Consider the following 21,059-nt stretch of genomic DNA (forward strand, 5'->3'; position numbering starts at 1 on the left):
AGCGGGGAGTCTGCCTAAGGATTCTCTCTCCCTCTCCCTCTGCCCCTCCCTCAGCTCGAGAGCATGCACATGTGTGTGCACTCTCTCTCTCTCTCAAAAAAATAATTAAAAAAAAAGGTAGCAAGTATTCATGAGACCCTGCTGCTGGAAAGTGGGGAGGGTGGGTATCTTCCCACATCTGGTGTGAAGTTGATGGTCTTTGTTTGGTTCGCGGAGAAGGCTATGGGTGGGTCTGCTGAATGCTCAGGTTCCCTCCCCCAAGCCTCCCCCAGAGATGCTGTTCCAGTTGGTCTCTTTCCAGTCTTCACCTTGGGGCCACCAAGTCCGTCCTTTAAAAATGAGAACACATCAGAACACAGGTGTGTGGGAAGGATGGTAGGAGGGCTGGGAAGCATTCTGAGGTTTGGTGCATCAGGGAGCTGGGAGGACATTGGGGGGAGGGGTCTTCAGGAACACTTGGGTGTGGCAGACGACCTGGAGAAGCACTGGATGTGGGGACAGGACACTGATGGGGTGCTGGGAGGGCATTCAACACAAACTTTGCCTGATATGCCATGACAAGACTACCAAAAAAGGCGAAAGGCCATCTCTGAGGCGGAGGGTCTTTGAGACCTCGTGAGGGTGTCCCAGCTTCCCGTTGGGGCCCACCAAACGACTCCAAAAGTTAGTGGCTTACGTCAACAACCATTTTATTGTATCTAACGATTTTGTGGGTCAGAAATGAGGCAGGGGCTTTTGCTAGGTGATTCTTCTGTTCTGAATAGAGTCTCTGAAGGTCCCTTGATGGTACTCTGCTAAGATTTTAACAGAAAGAAGAAAAAGAAAAAGCCAATAAATATTTGTTGAGCACCTGCTTCACCTGCTTCTCATGGTGGTTGAGAGCACGGACTCTGGCCTGAGGATGGCCCTGTCACTTCCTACCTACCTGGTCTTGCGAGAATCCCTTAGCCTCTCAGTGTCAGTCGTCACATCTGTAGAATGGGTAGCCTTCCTCATGGGGCCGTTACAGGGTTCAGATGAGATCAGAGATGTGAGTCTTCATCAGATCTATGCTGGTGTGGCTGTCGGTACTTTTGCTTCCCTGGGAACAGTATCTTGCTCCGTATGCGGGCACTAAGATGTAGCAGATTATAGTCTGTCCTCTCAAGATGCTTAGTGAGACAAACCCCCACACCACAGATGGGTAATGCAACCATGCCCCTTCGCTGTGAACATGGTGGCTCAATTCAGGAGCTTAGCCAAGGGGAGACAGAGCAGTCCTGGAGGACTTCCTGGAAGGTGAGTATGCTTCCAGTAATGAGGGGGAGACGGCCATTCCAGGCTGCAGGGGAACCAAGGCAGTTGTGGGGACACTGAGGGGAGGTACAGGGGGCATCAAGCGACGTTCTTGTGAGGCCTGAGGTTAGGTGAGCCTGGAAGGTGAGTGGGACGGGCCGGAAATTCTGAAATTCCATACTAAGCCCTTCATCCTGTTTGCCAGTTGTTTTTCATAGTTTTCTTCTGAAATATTCTAAACAGGAGTTGGTTGGAGTCCAAACGGACAACTGCAAGCAAGACATTTCATGAGAATCTCATGTTTCATCTTAGAAATTCATGTGATTCTTGAGTTCTGCATAACAATGTCTATATTTTTAATATAAAAATCATCTTTTCAATTACTTACCATCCAGTAAAAGGGAAGGACCTGGTATGTTCTCTGCCAGCCTCCCATTCCCCAGGCACATCGTCTCGCACTGCTGCAGGGCTGCGGGTGCTGGTGTGGGACGGGGACCCATGGGGCTCGAGAGGGTACAGGAAAGGACCTGGAAGTCTGTGCCAAGATCTCCCTGGAGGTGGTGAGCATGGCACCTTAACATCTACAGACGCCAAGTTCAAATCCAGATGCTGTCACACTGGCTATGTGACCTGGTGAATGTGTAGCTGTTCTTAACCTCAGGCCCATGGTATGAGGGGGTGGCAGTGGGCATATAGAGGGAAGGAAGTGTCTCCTCTTCCAAACTCTACCACCGATTCCGCAGGACTTCCAACACTCATGTGGTCTAAGGTCCAGTTTTCACATCTGTAGAATGGGAAAATTTCCTCATGGGGTTGCTCTATGGTTCAAATGTGATCACGTATGCATACGCAGTATCATTGAAGTCATCTAATTGGTCCCAATGTCTCCCACATTTAAAATAACCCCCTCCCACCTCCCATCCAGCTTTGATTGCTGTCCTTTTTTTTTTTTTTAAACTCTGCACAATTAACAAAGTTTTCCTGACCCTCTGTCTCTACGTCCTACCTCCTGTTCTCTCCTGAATCCAAGATGCCCCAGCTTTTGCTCCCACCAAGCCAAGCTCTGTCTCCCAAGGTCATCAGGAAAATGTAGGATCTCATGGGACTCTCTCAGAAGAGCAGCCACCACTAGCACTCCCTTCCTTTTGAAATCTGTACTTCCTTCTGTGGAATGTTCCCCCCCCCCCCAAGATGGCCATCCTTAACTATGTCCTCCATCTTAATCCCTGCTAAATCCTGATTCTGTCTCCCAAAGTGCTTGAACGAGTCTCTTCCTTTTCTCCTTTCCAGTGCCATTCTGTCCATCATCTCTTACCTGGATTAGTCCAGAAAGTATTGTAAAGGGCCATGGTTTAAGAATGTTCAACTCAAATGTTCAGAATTGGTTGACTGTTGGGACTTGAAGGTGAAAGAAATAATTGTACTTTCTATACTAGCTTAAGCAGAAAGGGTGAGCAAAACCCAGGAAATCCAAAGGTGAGGAAGACACGCAGCAATCAGAATTTATGGTCACTTCAGGGACCAGACCCAAACACTTTGGCCTTGCAGAACACACACACACACCCCAACACACACACACACACACACACACACACACACTACACTCTCCCTCCGTGTTGCCTAATTCTCTCCTACTTCAGATGGTCTCTCTCCACACAGGGGGAACATGGCCCCTGACAGCCTGGTACTCACACGCTAGCCTTGCACTCAGTTTCCTGTGTTACCAAGAAAGAAAGGAGTTCTCTCCTATGAGCCCAGCCAGAAGAATTGAAATTGGCAGCTATTGTCAGACGACCTTCCTGAATCAATCACTGTGGCAAAATGCAGTGATTGTTCTAACCTGGCTCAGGGGCCTCCCTGTGTGGTCAGGAGTTCAAGGTCTGCGGCGGAAATGTCAGGGGTGGGAAGTGGGTGCAGACCCAACCAAGACGACGGTAACTGCGGCCCAGCTCACACGCTCTTCTTGCCACATACACAATTTCAAAAATATTCCTGCTTAAGATAATACCCTATGGCTCATACCTCCTTCCCGCCGGGGAGACAACCAGAAGTCTGTTGTGTACCCCTCCCCCTTGGAGCTGGATTTGCTCCGCACGACCTCACTAAAAGATCGGTGTGCCGTCCACAACACACACGGTATATAAGCTCGGGGGAGGGACAGAATAACAATAAAGGCTTCCATTTAAGGAGGGGAAAAGGGAACAGGAGATGACGGCCACTGACCCAGCAGATGCACATCCGCCTGGTCGGGAACAGTGACGAAGCAAGCAGACGCGTCTGCTGAGTCACTACCGCAGGTGAGCCCACGGGTAAGTCCCTGGTTGGCCACGGGGGCTTCCCTGGGGTCTGCTTCCTGGAGTCTCCATCCGGGGCTCACCTGGGACCCGAGGGGGCGCCGGGCAAGCCTTGGCTGCTGGGGCTGGGCGGGTCATGAGCTTTGGGGCCTGGGTGTGCCTTGGATCGTAAGCTCCCGCGTGTCCAGCCTAGAGTGTCTCTGTCAATAAAGCTGAACACAACTCACTGATTGCATCTGGGGGAGCTTTGTGGACGGTCAAGTCATGAGCTCTGAATCTGGACCCCAGCCTTGCAGTTCTGCCTTGTATCAGCTACTATTAACCCCACGGAGCGAGGACAATCAGATTCCCAGCCTGGGATAGGGCCGCACAAGTGCGGGGGAAGGAGACGGGGAGGGGGGATGGCCCTCTCTCAGCAGCCCCCCTCCCCCTCCTCGACTCAGCCTATTGGACCTTCTGTGTTTCTGGAACATTCCGTATCAGTTTGGGCTGTTGGTTAGAACAACAGAAACAAATTCTAACTCCTTTAAGTACCAGTTTATTGGAAAGGCATGGGGATAGCTCATTACATGAAAGTAACAGGAACCTGGCCTTGGGGGTGGGCTGGGGAAAGAAGTCCAGACGGCTTTGGTTGTTCATATGGCCTTTCTCCACACCACTGTCGTCAGACGTAGCTCGAACTTCCGTCTACCCTGGAAAGTCTGCTCAGATTGCAAATTCCTGCAGGGGAGAATCTGATTGGCTCCGTTTGGGTCAGGAGGCTATGCCTTGGGACAATGCCTCTGACGGGGGGGGGGGGGGGGGGGGGTAGGAGTACTCTGATTGGCCAGATCTGAGGGGCTCCACCCCACGGTGCCTGGGAGTAGGGAGGGTAGTGAGGTTGGCATCCCCAAGAGATCCCCATGAGTGGGAAGGAGCAGATCTCTTAAGGGAAGGGAGGTGCTGTTACCAGAAAAAGGAAGGATGTGGGGAAGATAAAAAACAACAAATGGCCATTAGGACAGGCAAGCTGGGATTTCGGGATTCTGGGAAGAGGAAGTAACCGTATTCTAACAGCAAGGAGGAGGGAAGCCCACATCTGCCCTGCGGATGCAGACATGCATCTGAAGGGCCCTTGCCTGTTGGCTTCTCCCTTCACTGCGATGTCCTCGGCAGGGAATGGGTTTTAATCAAACTTTGTCCTTGGCTTCTACATGTATGTCCCTTTAACCCCTCCCCCCCTCCCCACCGCCTCTTTCCCTTCCTTTACACAATAGCTCCCCGAGTTCTAGATGGCCACCTTCCTTGGAGTCACCCACCAGAACACATCTTTCTAGAATCCCTTTCCTATACGATTTGTTCTTACTGGCTATTAGGCAGGAAGAAACCAGAGAAAAGATTTCCACCAGGTTTTTACTATCTGAGATCTTAATGAGTTGTAGCTGTCACAATATAATGCTCTTTCACTGGGAAGTCAAGGGAGATATTTTAGATCACCTGGGCAGCGGCTGGCGAAGGCATCTTCGGCCCCCCTACCGCTCAGATCAGGTATTGGCCCTATCGGGTCCAGGTGTGACTGCACGGATTCTGATGCCAAGGGCACGCACCTAACGCTGCGTCCTGGGGCCGTAGATCCCACCTCATAGCCTGGAAGGAAATAATGCTTTACATTAAAGTACAACCAGCATTAAGCACACAAAGTCTGCACTGGACTTGTGGCTAAAAACACACCAGTGTGGCATTGAGAAAATTTAAGCGGTCTGGCAAGGGTACTGACCTATCAGATCCAGGATGCTGAAGAAGGGGCTCCTGATGCCTGTGTCTGGGAGCCCTTCAGGACCCTGTGGTAGGCACTGAGGGGCAGAGCTGCAGGTGATAGTATACTTTCCATGAGGAATGTGAAGGTCAGAGACAGGCAAGGCGGGGCAGGTGTGGACATTGTGGGATGCCCCCAGAAGAAAGAGAAGCACAAGCCTGCCTCACACAATGAGCGGAAGGGTGTAATCACGGAGGTGGGGAGGGCAGGGTCTGGGGACGAACAATGCTACCCTTCTTCTTTGGGCATTTTTGTGTCCATGTAAACCTCAGTTAGCTATTTTTAGACCATCCTTATAGTGAGGTGGAAAGGAGCAACCACATAGCAGCCCATGAAGGTGGGTAAGACCAGCTCTGTACCATGGCCTTGCCTGTGGGACAGGTGACAGTGAGATGGGAGACAATGGCTATCGTGGGCTGACTCAGCATAGGTAAGCTTTGGGTATTTAAATAGAACAGATTTTCTGCCACGGGCACTTCCTTCTGCCCCTGACCACCTCCTGAGTACCCTGTCCACGAGGTTAACCTCAGGGCCCACCAAAACATGGCTCCTTAATGAGAATATCATTTCTTTGGACTCTAGCAGTGGTTCTAGAAAGGATGGTGGTCAGGGGACACAGGAGGAACCCAAACAAGCTTCCAGAGCCAAGTCCCGATGAGCCAGGGAGAAAATGTGTCAGAACTAGGGCAGAGTCACATCTCCTCCAGGAAGCCATCCAGCTTCCTCCGGCCTCTGAGTTTTCTGAACTTGCAGTCACATTTATGTAGGCACATCATCAGTAGAGCTTTTAAAAATTCAGGAGGCCCAGGATGGGGTGGGATAGTTGTGGTTTTTCAAAGGTCCTTATGCATTACTCAGATGGATGCACTTGGTTGAGAAACATTGTGGAGCATTTATAAGAGGTGCCTGGGCATAGAACTTGCAAAATGGAGCCTTGGAAGAAGTCCAGCCCTCAAACTGGTTTGTTTGGCTAGCATAGTATTTGAAAATATCTGAAATGTGAATGTTTTGGTGGGTGTGGGGTGGAGTGTGCAATCTTCAATTTGCCATGGTCCCCGCTCTTCCCTATTGCCTCATAACCAGGTGCTTCACTGTTTTCATCGCTTGTGACTGCTGGGCACTGGCACCTTGGGAGGCTGCATTCTGCACGTGGGCACGGTGGGGGGCAGCCTGCTAATCCCAGTGGTAGCTCTGAGCATATCTGCCTTCAGGATAACTTTATACCACACACAAGAAACTCAGTCTCCTCACTCTGGAGGCACGTTATGATTATTTTTTTAAAAAATGACATCCTCAAGGTACCATGGGTACTCCTGAAAAGGTGTAAAATTTTACCTGAAATTGACGCTGCTGAATTAGCTAACTCCTGTCTCCACAACGTAGTAGAGGAAAGGCTTCTTACCTATTCATTCATTCATTCATTCAGGGAATAATGAATTTTCTAGAAGTTTGAGCTCCACAGCTTGGCACCATCCGAGTTGCTGTGGAGACTTTGAAGACATTTAAGAGCCCAGGATTGGGCATTGTCTAACCAAGCACTGTGCCACAGACATAGAATATGACCACGAATGCAAGTCATGTATGTGATTTAAAATTTTCTCATGACCACATTAAAAATTTTTTTAAAAAGATTTATTTATTTATTTATGAGAGAGAGAGAGAGAATGAGAGAGAGAGAGAGAGAGAGAGAATGAACAAATAGTGAGCAGGGGTGGAGGTAGAGAGAGAAGCAGACTCCCCAGTGAGCAGAGAGCCCAATGCCGGGCTGGAGCTCAGGACACTGGGATCATGACCTGAGCTGAAGGCAGACACTTAAACAACAGAGCCACCCAGGTGCTCCCCACATAACAAATTCTTTTTTTTTTTTTTTCTAAGATTTTATTTATTTGACAGACAGAGATCACAAGTAGGCAGAGAGGCAGGCAGAGAGAGAGAGGGGGAAGCAGGCTCCCTGCTGAGCAGAGTGCCCGATGCAGGGCTCCATCCCAGGACCCTGGGATCATGACCTGAGCCGAAGGCAAAGGCTTTAACCCACTGACCCACCCAGGCGCCCCCATAACAAATTCTTTAAAGGTGAAATTAATTTAATAATATATCTTATTTAACCCAATGGATACAAAGTATACACCTCAATATTTAATCAATATGCAAAATTATTGAGATATTTTATTTATTCATTTTTTTGGTCTTCTATGTTTGAAATCCAGTGTGTACTTTTGAACATACTCATGCTCATACTTTTGAACACCTCAGCTGGGCTGGCTTTATTTCAAGAGCTGTGTGTGGCTACCTGCTACCACAAATCTCCCCTCTTGTTGAGACACCAGCTTGGGGTCTCAGAAGGTAGAAAGGTCTCCTCACTGGATTTGTCACTCCTATGACCTGCCTGTATGTGCTCTCATTGCCCCAAGATGTGCTTGCTCTTGGGTCACTGACTCATGTCCTAGCTGCCATTGTGTCCTGTGGTCTGAGGGACTTAACTTGAGCCAGATTTCCTGACACTGTGCCAACTTTCCTCTGTGCTTCATTTCTTCCCCTTCAAGTTCTTGCATGTCACTGTGATATAATTCAAAGCTTCTAAGGGCTGGGATCCAATGGACCCAACCCAAACAGGAAACGGGCTTTCTCATTGTTTATTAGGAACCATGAAGCAGAAAATGTCAGACACTTGTTTTCAGTGCTTCATTGAGCTGGAATTGAATTGAAACTCAACTATTCCCAGTGGAGGCTTCTGACCTCGAATGATTTAGAGGCTTCGACTCTTTAGATGGAGAGGACTAATTAAGGCATGAATTGACCCTAAACTTAAACCTTGCTCTCATCATTATTGCTGGCTACCTCACTTTTTGCTTAGAATCTTGTTAGTCAGGGGCTACAAAATCTTGTATGAAGCTGGGGTATCCTAAAGTACTCTGGGAATATTCCAGCAAATGCTCCACAAAGTCTTTCTGTGTAAAAAGTCTCAATTTAGTTCTCTGTCCCAAACCCCTTTGTGAACTTCACTATAAACAGTCTTGTCTGCCACCATGTAGCTCTCTCCACTGTGGTCTGGGCAGAAAGGGACTGTATACTATGTACCCCACTGTGACACCCATGTTTGTCTGCTTGTCCAACAGCCATTCCTCCTGCTTTCCTGGCAATATAGTGGAGCTCACCTGCTACAGTAGAGGCCAACAATGCCAGATCCATGCTTTTCCAGACTCCTCTGCAGTCAGGAACATCCATCTGCCAAAAAAACATCCAGTTCTGCCAAAAAGAGACAAGTGATGGCATTTGGGGAAAGCTACTGGGGAAGATTTTCCTCCCTTATAAAAAGAGAGAGACACGAAAGAATGACTCACTTGCAGCTCTTGTTGCCTCCTTTTTTCTGATGTGGTTGTGATGTCTGTAACAAAGCATCTGTTTTGGGACCATGAGGCAACAAGGATGAAAATGAAGTGTTCTGAAGATGCTGAGAATGCTGAAGAGGATAGAAGGACGTTGCATCCTTGATGACATTGTTGAGCAGTTGCACTAAACTTGGAACAGAACTTCCTGCTTTAAGAATGAAACTACTGTTGTTCTATTACTTGCTACCCAAAGCCTGCTGACTGGTATGGATGTCTGGTACTTAATGGTATGTTCTTATCTTCTGTTTCTTAGAAGGGAGAAGTCACAGAAGTCACTCTTCAACCTTGTTTTCCAGCTACCTCTTACTCATCCACATTACCACGCTACTCCCTTTACTCATTTACTTGTCGGTTCACCTCATAAAGTTCTTGTGAGGGCAGTGGCCATGAAGGTCGGGTCCACTATGGCAGTCCCAGTTCCTATTATGTAATATATTGTCATTCAATAAATATTTGCCAATTACTGAACCAATGGGGTCTAACAGGGAAGTAAAATCCCTAGAATTTGGCTATAGCCTAGAGGTGAGAGAATGAAGCTAAAAATGGCACACTGTTTCTGGCTTGGATAGTAAGCTAGAGGGTGTTACATTTACCCATAACTCAGCACAGAGGGGAGAGCAGAATAGTTGAAGAAGATGAGTTTTGCCCTGGATGTGTTGAAATTGATACCTTTGGAACAGTCCCCATAGACCATTGAAGAAAAGGTCTGGATTAAAATTCTGGAAAGATGGGATTGGACAAGAAGATGTATGGCATGAGAGAAGAAGTGACTCTTCAGTGCTCCCATCTCTGTGTGGCACCACCATCCACCTTGTGACCCAAGTGAGAACTCAGGGAATGCTCCTTGACATCTCCCTTTCCCTCACTTCCCACATGAATCCATTATGAAGTACTAAGGATCTCACATCTTGCCTCAACTTCTCTCCATCTCCCTGCCCTCGCTGGAGTCTGAGCCAACTACTTCTCTCCTGTGTTACAGGAATGGTCTACTTGATTCCCCAAATCCATGCCAATCCACCCCAATCCACTCGCTGTGGTGCAGCCATGTCAGTCTTCTCTCACTTCTTGAAAACATAAATCTCCTTATCTCAAGGCCCTTATGCATGAGCTTCCATCTGCCAAGAACACTGCTCCCTCCATCCCCCACCTTCCTCCACCAGCCCATCTCTGGCCTACTCTTTAGGTATTGACCTAAAGCTCACAGCCTCAGGAAGGCCTTCCATGACTACCTGCCACCCACCCACCTTTGTAGCCTCAGAAACTTGACTTCGTTGAACACCATGGGCTGATTTGGGTTTTGGTGACACGTACAGGCCAAACACCTTTAAAACAAAACCCTTTACAAAAACCTATTCTCAGGATGAAAATATTAATTAAAATGATAAATGTAACTATTACGGGTCAGAAATTCACAAGTACGGATAAGTGCGTTGTTTCCCTTAGAAGGCAAATCTACACAGGAAGTGAAACAGCTTGGGAGTACAGGTTCAGACAAGGGGCATTAGCCTCTTGATCTAAGTGATTACGTTCGCTAAACTGTGATCCCCCCCAGTGTGCCCATTTCCACCACAGGGTATCCCTTGACATCTGTTCCTGGGCCATGACTCCCAGAGCTGAAGACCCTCTGCCTTTGTCTGCCTCCAGTTCCTAAGCTTCTGTGGTTGACCTGTTCTCCCATCAGTTGCTCTGGCTGTGTTCACACTTCCCTGGTTAACACTTAGTAAGGTGAGGGTCAGACCCAGGAGCAGTCTTTTCTTTTAGATGATTTCACATATGTCTGCTTTGATCTGCTACCTGTATTTGTAGTTCAATTTTAAGAGCTGGAGAAAGCAGACTTAAATCCACGTCTTTCAAAGTCTATGATTTATTCTATTTGTTGAAATTTCTTCAGGATCTGTACTGGTGACTGTTAGCAAATGGCATTCTCTAGCCTTGAAGCTACAAGCCTTCTAATGATCAGAGATGGGAGAAGGTGTTGGTGTAGGTTCAAGAAGCAGATTTCACTCTAAAGACGAAAGCCTTTTAGAAGGAAGTTGTTGGACTAAAGGGAAGGCTGAAAACTTTCTTATGCCTAAAACGTTGTGATTTACTTAACCACCCCAAAAATATTCCTGCAGGGTTGTCTGTAAGAAGCCACCTTGGAAAATTCTGATCTCCTGTCGAACTTAACCTCCTACCTCAACGTATTTCACGCTAATCAGGTACCATGGATTACTTTATAGAGCATTTGAAGTCTTTAGCTGAAGAAGCTTAAAACCTCTCTGTTTTCTACCTCAGACCAAAGAGGGCATTTAATGACCAGATCACTCTCACAAATTTATTGTCTTGAGACAATAGGTAGGAGAGGGTATTTTTTGTTTGATTTTGAGAGAGAGAGTGCACACATGTGTGTGAGCTGGGGTGAGGGTTGGTGGGGGAAGGGGGAGAGAGAGAATCTCAGGCAGGTTCCACACCCTGGGAATAGCCCGAGGTGGGACTCCAGCTCATAACCCTGAGATCATGACTTGAGCCCAAATTAAGAGTCCATTGCACAACTGACTGAGCCACCCAGGCGCCCCTTGGAGAGGTTTTGTTTTGACAGGGGACACTCCAATGGGGCTAATCCATTGTGGCCTTCTTATTTCTTAACCCAACCGTGTTCGGGCTGCTTTTGAAACTTGGACGGACTTTCCATTCTTACCATGTTTTCTTTCAAGCCCACTAACCACGGATGAAGGGAGGTGGGAGGGAAGTGCTTCAGGTAGCAGAGGGGAGTGTGGCTTCGCCTTCAAGGGTAACAACCTGAGAAGTAGCTCCTCCCAGGACACTCACCGCTTAGGTGTGCCCAGCCTCAGTCCTGGGGCCAAGGGGTGCCCGGGGCCTGTACGACACACATGGAAGCTGCCTGCATATTCATGTCAAAGTGTTTGGAATGTGTGCTGAGCATCGGTGACTGCCCTAAGGGATCTGTTCTCATCCCTGAGCAAGAAGTACAAGGCAGAGTTGAGAGAAGGCCCACAGGGATGGGTCCATACCTCTGAGTTGAACAGGGTTTGCCCAGCAACACATCTGGTCCTGTACCATGTATAAGAAAGGAATAAAGATACAGCACATCAAAATATAGGCAATCCTAAGCAATACACACATAGGCATGTGATTGTGAATGTTCACGATAGTTATAAAAGGCGTATGGGACTTTTAAAATTTACACAAAACTGAGCTGTGAGTATAATTTTATTCATATTCTTAATTGGAAATTGGTTATACAGACGATAGGAAAGAACACAAGTGATCCCTAAGAAAACTAACAAAATACTCACTTTATTTCAGGATAATACTTAGTAACAAAAATAGCCTGAGAAAGTTAATACCATTTAAATTAGACAATGTACAAGGCTTTAGAATGTTCCCATTTGCACGGCTGTGTGAGCACACCAGGAGAAGGCACAGAGAACACTCCTGATCTCCTCGTGAAGATGGGCCTGAAGATACATTAGTGGCTCTGGGTCGCTCAACCATGGCCCAGGTTCTTCACTCGTGGTTATCTTTGGTTCTGCTTGCTTTTTTGTGTCCCCCTCTCCCCCGAGTCTTATGTCACAAATTCCCTAACAAGGGAGATGTCCATCTGAACAATTAAAAATTTAGTTTTTCTGCAGGCATGCACATGACTCTGTGAGAGTTGCAAATTCAGGGCTTCAAAGGGCTTTGGTTACAGGGTTGTTGAAGTGGAGCTCTGTTTGTGTTCCCTGAGAAAAGGAAGATGTGGACTTCTTCCCAAGATATTTGTAGGTTTCCTTCCCTTCTCTTTTTTCACGCATCAAACTGTGTGTTTTGCATTGAGCCTGGCAAACTCCAAGGAGAAAAATCCTTTAGGCTTCTACGGTTTCTCTTTTTGAATCCCCCCAAATACTGAATTGATACAGACTGAACTAGAAGGTAGTGAGCCAACTTCCCACGGCATCCTCAACATGTTCAGGTACAGAATGTTTATAGGACTGATAACTTTATAATTAAAGCAAAGAAAAACAGGAGAACCCTTTACTGGTATGTCTTGTCAGGTTTCTGAGTGAGAATATTGTGAGCGTGCAGAAAATCATGAATTTGTTTTTTAAAGTAAGAAACTCAACAACTTCTGAGCACCCAGAAACAATTTGACCTTCATTTTCAGTCTTTATAAGGTAGAAGACATCCTCAGATGAATTCCAAATGTGGTTTTAAAGGGCCCTGGAGGTTGATGACTTGGTTCTAGGCATTCCTGGCATTTACAGAATCAACTTGGGGATTAAAGTAAAAAGAGCTATGCTGAGTATTTTATAAAAAAATGTAACTTTTCTTTAATAACCAGGGGCTGGTGAAACCAGGAACTTCTCCTATTTTACCTCATTGAAAAAACAAATCTATTCCCCTAAGAAAAATATCATATACTTTATCTAAAATGTCTTTTGCGATGTCTAAGAAAAATAACACTACAGAGTCATTCTGACTGATAAAATCCCTTTCTCCCTCCCACACAATGTGTCAGCCTGGAAAGAATCAACCATCTCCTGTAGAAGCCCTGACACACATAGGACCGCATCCAGGCCCTTCTGCCCAGGAGCTGGAGAACCAGCTGTGGGCACCACAGCTGTTTCACGGAACTTGTATTGAGTTTAAACAAGTCAAACTGCTTATCGGAGAATTCTAGGTTGACTTTGATTTGTGACCACCAATTCCATTCTTTGAAGGCTTCGTTGGTTTGTAGAGCTCAATTTTTAATACTGTCAGTATCATGCAGCCAAACAGACACCAAGAATATCGAGAAATAGTGAGCTCTGGTCTCACGTCTTCTTTCTGTTGGAGCATTTGACTTTATAAGTAGAGTGTATGTCTAGCACCCACGCCCCAACCAGGGCAGACCATCTGGACGTGTCTCTCACACGTTTGGGGATGTTCCTGGAGTCTAAAAGAAAGCAGCAAAAATGAGCCTAAGAGCAGATTGCCGATGGGTTAGTGTGAATGTTGTTGCTAGTGAAAAACAGCAGTTTGCCGAGACCCTGGGAGTCACGTGGGGGCAGTCAGCCATGTCAGTCCCCCCTTGGGACCTTGGCTGTGGGTGGGGGTTGCTCTCACAAAGGGCTTTCAACCATCCTTTTCTTCTTGGCCTGGAGGTAGAAGATGCGGTTTTCTTCAGGATAAGTGACTTTGCTGAGGGGCATCCTATAGATGTTGGCATTTTTCGTGGTCAGCAAGAGGAAGAGGAGTGTGGCCAAACAGAAGGGCCAGGTGCAAGCCGGCAGCCCCACCTGAGGAGGAAGAGACAAGTCACAGGCTCCTGTGAGATCCTGTCCCAGAGCACCACCCTTCCTCCTATTCTCATTCAGCCCAGGGGGATGTGTCCCTGGGCCCCTGGTCTGGACGCTGCTTCTGCCCACGGAGACGAGGCCGAGATCCCAGCCGGACTGCATTTAGCAGGGGAAACGTGGCCGTCCGTTCCTCGGGGGGTCCTTGCATGTCCACCTTGCACATCTTTCCCTCCCTCTCATCCAGTCAGGCTTCCTGCACCACATGTGGGAAGAAGACCCCTCATCACACTCCCAGGGCCCTCTTTGATTAGTTCGGGCCATGGTGACCTCTCTCCTCCTACTTTCCACCCAGACCAGTCTTGGACTTTACTGGCTTTCCTTCCTTCCATTCCAGTTCCCAAACAGACTCTGAGCTCTTGGAGGGGAGGTCCTTCCTCTGGGCTGTTCCCGACAACTCATGCAGCTCTGAAGGAGAAGGTCAAGGGCAAGTCAGGGCCGAAATGGAAGGAGAAAGTGGCAGGAGGCACTGAACGGGCAGTGATTCTGCCTATGAAATAATTCAGCTAGGACACGGGTCTGAGTAGGTCTTACTGACGACTGATCGGGGGTTTAAAAAAAGACAAGGGGTATGAAAAATGAATGGCTCAATTAAAACCAAACCCCAAACCATTTGGGTCTATAGCCAATTATCCTTTTCCTTCTTTTCTTGATTTCTCAACCACTACAGGGTTCTGGCTTTCTATTCAAGTAGAAGATATTCTAAAGTCAGTTCCCTAACACTCAGAATTATGGCGTGAACTTGAGAAACACGTTATACAGGCTAACTTTCACTTCTTTAAATTATGCACTCTGATATTGTTTAGCAAGCCCAGTGATTGCAGCTTAGACTAAAATTTATGATGATGTTAGAAGGTGTGTGGAACAGGAAGGCCCAGGAGATGGGAAAGTCATGGTGACCACAGCCCTGACTCCTTCCTGTTCAGGACACCACCCAGCGAGACCTCAGGAAGGTTTCCACATCACTATAAACAGATCATTCACGTGGATGATAAAGCAAGATTAAAGCCAACTCACCACAGCCATCATGTGGGACAGGCTGACTCCGAGGTAGGCAGTGAACAGAGCTACAAAAAAGGGGAAACAGCGACTTAGTAGGTACGCTTTTCATTGTAGGGAAGACCTTGTTCTGGTATAAATCTGGAATTCCATGTTTTACCAGCTAGCTCAGCACCCTGGTTACAAGCGTGAGCTCACAGACGCTCTGGGTTCAAATCCAGACCTTATCACTTAGAAGCTTGGTGTCTCCATTCTAAGCGTCCATGTCCTCACCTGCACAATAGAGGTGATAGAATTTCTCAGGGAGTTGGTGCCATCATGAAAGGAGACACTACTTGGGTTTGGCACACAGTAAGAGGTACTCGGCAAAGGGAGCTTTTCTGTGGTTACTATTCTGTTGCTATTATCGCTGATCCCTAAGGAAAAGCCCTTCCATGGCAAATAAACTTCCCTGTTATTTTTTCTGAGCATAGTTGAATTAAAATGATGGGGGCCCCGGGGTGGCTCAGCCGGTTGAGCGCCTGACACCAGATTTCGGCTCAGGTCGTGACTGCAGGCTTGTGAGATCGAGCCCCACTTCGGGCTCCACACCCAGTATGGAGTTGGCTTGAGCTTTCTGTCCCTCTCCCTTTGACCCTCCCCCACTCGTGCTCTCTCTCTCTCTCTCTATCTCTCTCTAAAATAAATCTTTGAAAAATGAAACATATGAATGTTTCTCGAGATAGCACGGTTTCTGTTCAATCACAATATATGCGTCTAGGAGTCTCACATTAATGGCTAGGATTCACAGTTACAAAAAATCATGGTATAAAAAATTAAAAAGATAGCAGAAACTGACCACAAACTCGGAATTTCTCCCCATAATAACATTGTCCCAAATATCATTAAGATTGGCATACAGGGTAGTGAATTCATAGGCTGTGTTTTTACTTACTCTGAGCAAAATCTTAAAGCAGGTAATTTGAGTCTACATGTGACCTTCAATACAAAACAACACAAAAAAAGATATCCAGTGGCTAATCACCCATTGAAGAGGGGGCTCAGGGAGGCTCAGGGAAGCCCAGGTTTCACAAAGGCAGGCTGCAGGATAACCTCCCTGGGTTGGGCACACAGCCCCCTGGGCCACCTTGCTCTGTTAGACACGCCCACCACCCAGACCTCCAGGGCAAGGGAGAAGTGAGTCCCATGGGGGGCGGGGCTGGAAGTGGGGGGGAGGGACTCTGATCCTACTTAGTGACCGGAGACTTCCATCCTTTCATCAATCTTTGGTCTTTTTTTTCCTGTTGTTTTTTGTTGTTCAACAGTATATCTAATTCTTCTACATCGGAATCGCCTCAGGCTAGCAGGAAAGGCTTATCTTGGAAGCAGCAGGGGCTTCAAACCCCAGCTCTGCCATTTTATTGTACAACCAATCACTGAACTTTGGAATGAGTGTTGCCATCTGTCAAGGGCAACCTGAAGATGCACTTTGTGGGGAGAGAGAGGCATCTCAAATGCAGTCCTCCGTTTCCACAAACGCAGCTGCCCACTGACCCCGGTCCCGGGAGCAGGTGGACCAGGACGCTGCCCTGAGCGGAAGTGGGCAGCGGCTTGGGCTGGAAGAGCTTTGTTTGGTTTTGGTCATTTCATTTTCCATTTCCTTCCTTCCTCCCTCCCCTTCTTTCTTTCCTTCCTTCCTTCTCTCCCTCGCTCATTTAACACATATTCACCGGCTTCCGGGGAAGCACCAGGAAAAAACACTTGCCTGCTCTCTCGGGTCCCGGCTCTCCTCCGAGACCTCCCCCGAGTGCATGAGACCTTGCTGCCTTTCCTGTCCTTTTCACACAGGTTGCACTTGGAAGGCACAGTTCCCGCCCTGCTCTCTTCCTGCTCTGCTGTTTCCAAGTGGTCTCCGATTACAAGTTGCTTTTCTCTCCACAGTAAGAGCGTCAGACTGTCTAACAGTGGCTGCCCATCAGTTAAGGCTTGCTGAGTGGGACCGGGAAAGCCTCCCATTAGAGGGGCAAGGCCACACACCCCAAGGTGCAGGTGATGACTGTGAATGACGGCGCTCTGGGCAACCGAGGGACAGAAAGGCCCTGAGGGCTGAGCAGACAGTGTCCATCTCAGCAGGCCACCGTGGGCCAGTCCAACGGGGACAAGCCAAGCACTAAAAAGGGACAAAACATTGGGGTGCCTGGGTGACTCCGTCAGTTAACCCCCTTCTTTGGATTTCCACACCTGTCCTGATGTCAGGGTCATGAGATCGAGCCCCACCGTGGGCTGGCTCTGGGCATGGAGCCTGCTTAAGATTCTCTCTCTCCTGCTGCCCCTCCCCAACTCTAAAAAAAAAAAAAAAAAAGAACAAAAAAACAAAATGTTTCTCCCGTTTGCCCTGACAAAATAACAAAGTTGAGGACTTCCCGGGTGGGCAGTTTCCGGTTTGGAGGCAGAGTAGTCGGCGCTGCCGGGCCCTATCAGAGTCCCCCGCTCCCCTTCCTGATAAGGCCATGGGAACCAGCGGAGGAGCAACTCTGTAATAAATGGCTGTTACTTATTTACCCTGGCTGGCAGAGTTGGTCTCTCTTTTGGCAGGGTCAGGGGGCTGTGGGCAAGCTGGGGCTTGCTGCGACATTTTCCATGGGAGGCTTGCCCTACCAGAGGGGCTTGAAGTCTGCCTCAACGCCTTCTGTGCAAAGAGAGAGGAGACGGGCAGTACCCCGTGTGGATGGAAGAGCCCCTCTCACACACTGTGGCTGGGGAAACCCTACAGCCTTTGTGGGGCTGAATGCCACATCAACAGAAATTCAATGATTTTGGCCCCAGGGTCTGGGCTCTCCACGAATTCTGTATACTGCCCTAACCATTATGTTATGGCCAGTGAAGAAAGTCTGACCTGTCCAAAGGAAGGTTGGCGTGATAGGCGGACGAATCCCCAGAACCTGTGAACATGTTAGTTTATAGGGTAGAAGGGGCTTAGCAGCTGGCATTACATTGATGATCTTGAGACGGGGAGATTAGCAGAATTATCTAAGTGGACCCAATGTAACCACAGGGTCCTCCTAAGAAGGAGGCAAAAAAGTTGCATTGAGGGAGTAGGATGGAATGTTTTTACTTTCTGCCTTATATTCTTCTGTATTGATTGAATTTTGGAGTTTTGTTTTATGCAATAAGCCCGTACCACTCTTATAGTGAAGAAAATAATGAAGATACTCCTGCTTTGAGGAAACCCATCTGCGAACAGCTTTGGCTTCCTTGCTTTCCAAACCCTGCCAAGATCTCATCAACAACTCTTGTGTCCAAAACAGCGTCTGCTTGATCTCGGAGGATGGGCTCCAGCTGTCCGCACACTGGCCCGGACCTCCCTTCAACCAACCAGACTTTCTCCTCCAGGGTTTTAGGGCGTACAGAAAAGCCACCTTCTCTAGGAGGTGCTTCTTGATGATTCTGAGCTGTTCTGCGCCTCCCAGAGATGTTGGTACTGCAGATGTGACCTTGTTCTGCTACAGATATTCCTGTGGCTTCCGGTGGGCTTCTCCCATCTACCTGGCTTCAGCCCTGGGCCGGAACACTGGGCTCAGCAGCTTCTGGGATCTAACTCTGCTAAGCTCCTAGCTCTTCCTAGAACTATTTGGGCTGCTTCATGATTGTTTAATACGTATTTGCTGCTCTTGCAAACACAGACACATTAAGGTATGTGCCTCAAATAAAGATTTGAAACCCCAAACCATCTCACAATAAAGCTTCTAACTTGGCCTAGCTCGGGTGGCACATAATCTATCTTCTCCTTTGCCCTAAGCTTGTGAATAAATGTGGGAAAGTGAGCCAAGAGTTCTTACAGGCTTAGTCGCAGGAACAGCTGTGTACTACAAAGAAAGGGTCAAAATGACACGTACGTGGTCCTGCCACAGCAACCTGAGGCGTGTTCACCTAGCGACAGCCTCGGACAATCACATCTGAGTGAGGCCTTCTTGGTCCTGCCTCCTGCCCAGTGCAGGAATCCATTCTGAGACCTGCCTCACATGTGGTCTACTCTTCTATTTTTGTATTTAAATTGAGGTATAATTGACATACAACATTATATTAGTTTCAGTTGTACAGCACAGTGATTCTCCCTTGTATGTGCTGTGAAATGCTCCACTCAGTAAAGTCTTGTCACCGTCTGCCCCCCCACACAAAATTAAGACAATGTTACTGACTCTCTTCCTCATGTGGTATATGACACCCCCGTGGCTTATTTATTTTATGACTGGAAATTTATACTTCCCTTTACCCCTTTGCACCCCATCCCCTCTGGCAACTGCTGATCTGTTCCCTGCATTTATGACTCTGGGTTTTGCTTCACTCTGTTTTTTTTTTTTGTTTGTTTTTTTAGATCCCACATATAAGTGAAATCGTGTGGTATTTGTCTTTGTCTGTTTGACTTAACTCACTTACATAATACCCTCAAGATCCACCCATGTTGGTGCAAGTTGCAAGATTTCCTTCTTTTTTTATGGCTGAGTAATATTCCATTGTGGATGTCTAGATGTGATCTGCCATTTTAGTAGCAGCTTAGATAACTTGGATCGATTCATCTGGTGATAAACGGACTCTAGACAAATATTTCTATTAGGTTGGGAATAATGTGTGCACAGTCCATCCCCCGTCCCCTGCATATTCCCCAGGGATGGTCATTCCCTACAGTCTAACAGATTATCTTAAATACTTTTACTTTGGGGCACCTGGGTGGCTCAGTGGGTTGATGCCTCTGCCTTCTGCTCAGGTCATGGTCCCAGGGTCCTGGGATCGAGCCCCGCATCGGGCTTTCTGCTCAGCGGGGAGCTTGCTTCCTCCTCTCTCTCTGCCTACTTGTGATCTCTATCTGTTAAATAAATAAATAAAATCTTAAAAAAAAAAATACTTTTACTTTGTATTGGATTAGGGATGCCAGAGCCTCTGGGTGAATAAGCCTCCCCTTTACAAGGGCCTGAGAAACTCATCAGCTTTTCAAATCTCAGTCACTTGAGCTCTGTTTTTACCTCAAGGCCTGAATGGTGCCACTGGGAAGCAGAGTAGTCTGGGTGGGGTGTAATTCCAGAGGTTGTTTGCAAGTGTGGGTTCTGGGCTTGCATTTACCCTAATTGACTGGATGCCTTTCAGCACACCACTTCACCTCTCTGGCTTCGGAACCCCAATAGTAAAATGAGGGGGACAGAGTGGGAGAGCTCCAAACCTTCTCCTAGCTCTGACCGGCTGAGTTGCTGGGGTACCAGGGTCAGAAGGGATGAACACAGTGGTTTCGACGATCTGGTCGTCCCCAGATCAACAGCAGCAGTGCTGTCGGGCCCTGGTTAGGAATGTCAACTCCTCCTCGTAGGAGGAATCAGGGCCTGGGGGGGTTGGTGGGCAGCCATCCATGTTTTCACAAGCCTTCCAGATGATTCCGAGGCTCCCTGAAGCATGAGACAGCTGGACGGCCACATGTAGTCCTACCTGGCTCAGCAGGAGGAATGGCTCTGTATCTAGCCCGAGTCATTCCATTCTAGTTTCTTGGGTCAGATCATGAGTGTGATAAAATAGAATGAGTCGAGTTTCTACCCCCCTCATATGGAGAGGGCAAATGGTGATCACGACTCAACAGGCTCTCCTGCCCTCACAACAGCCAATGAGGAGGGCGCAGTAGAGCTTAACCCTCCTAGGGAGGGGACGCCACCTGTCCTGCTCCCACATGCAGATAGCTGAGAGTCCACCCTGGAATGGTAGCCCCAGTGTCTCACATGGTCCCTTTGTACTGTTGGGACTGATTCCAGAGTTAGGAGCTACCCTCCCTCCCATGCAGGGTACACTCACCACAGGCCAGAGCTAGGATGTGGGTTTGCCAGGTGAGAGCCAAGAACATTCCTCCGATTGCAATGCAGGCCAGAGAGCTGTTGAAACCCCAGAGTCCAAAGTAGATGTTCTCAAAAGGCTCCGAAACACTGAGTCCTAGTAGAGAAGACAGGTGGGTTCAGGGCTGGGGACCAAAGAC

General features: G+C 47.9%; 1 protein-coding gene and 2 long non-coding RNA genes across 12 annotated transcripts in view; all 3 read right to left on the minus strand.

The window, feature by feature from the left end:
- Positions 1 to 629: 629 nt before the first annotated feature.
- LOC309847638 lies at positions 630 to 3,433 on the minus strand. 2 transcript variants are annotated; one of them, XR_014302527.1, is made up of 4 exons: positions 3,298 to 3,433; positions 1,664 to 2,059; positions 926 to 1,544; positions 630 to 794 (listed from the first exon to the last, which is right to left on the minus strand). It is a non-coding gene; the product is annotated as an uncharacterized lncRNA (long non-coding RNA). The 2 variants fall into 2 exon arrangements; XR_014302528.1 differs by lacking the exon at positions 3,298 to 3,433 and adding an exon at positions 2,591 to 2,653.
- A 657-nt stretch (positions 3,434 to 4,090) lies between these two features.
- On the minus strand, positions 4,091 to 8,980 carry LOC309847639. The gene is made up of 3 exons (XR_014302529.1): positions 8,520 to 8,980; positions 5,046 to 5,195; positions 4,091 to 4,289 (listed from the first exon to the last, which is right to left on the minus strand). It is a non-coding gene; the product is annotated as an uncharacterized lncRNA (long non-coding RNA).
- Positions 8,981 to 11,948: 2,968 nt separating this feature from the next.
- Positions 11,949 to 21,059, minus strand: part of SLC14A1 (solute carrier family 14 member 1 (Kidd blood group)) — a 48,853-nt gene continuing 39,742 nt past the window's right edge. For all 9 annotated transcript variants that reach the window (XM_082699328.1, XM_082699326.1, XM_082699323.1 and 6 more), the window contains 3 exons: positions 20,882 to 21,016; positions 15,089 to 15,138; positions 11,949 to 14,014 (listed from right to left, as the gene is read on the minus strand). In XM_082699328.1, the coding sequence (XP_082555454.1) occupies positions 13,838 to 14,014; positions 15,089 to 15,138; positions 20,882 to 21,016 (362 nt within the window). In that variant the 3' untranslated portion in view covers positions 11,949 to 13,837. The remainder of the gene's footprint in view (positions 14,015 to 15,088; positions 15,139 to 20,881; positions 21,017 to 21,059) is intronic.

The sequence above is a fragment of the Mustela nivalis genome, assembly GCF_964662115.1.
Source record: "Mustela nivalis genome assembly, chromosome: 14".
NCBI classification, from domain to species: domain Eukaryota; kingdom Metazoa; phylum Chordata; class Mammalia; order Carnivora; family Mustelidae; genus Mustela; species Mustela nivalis.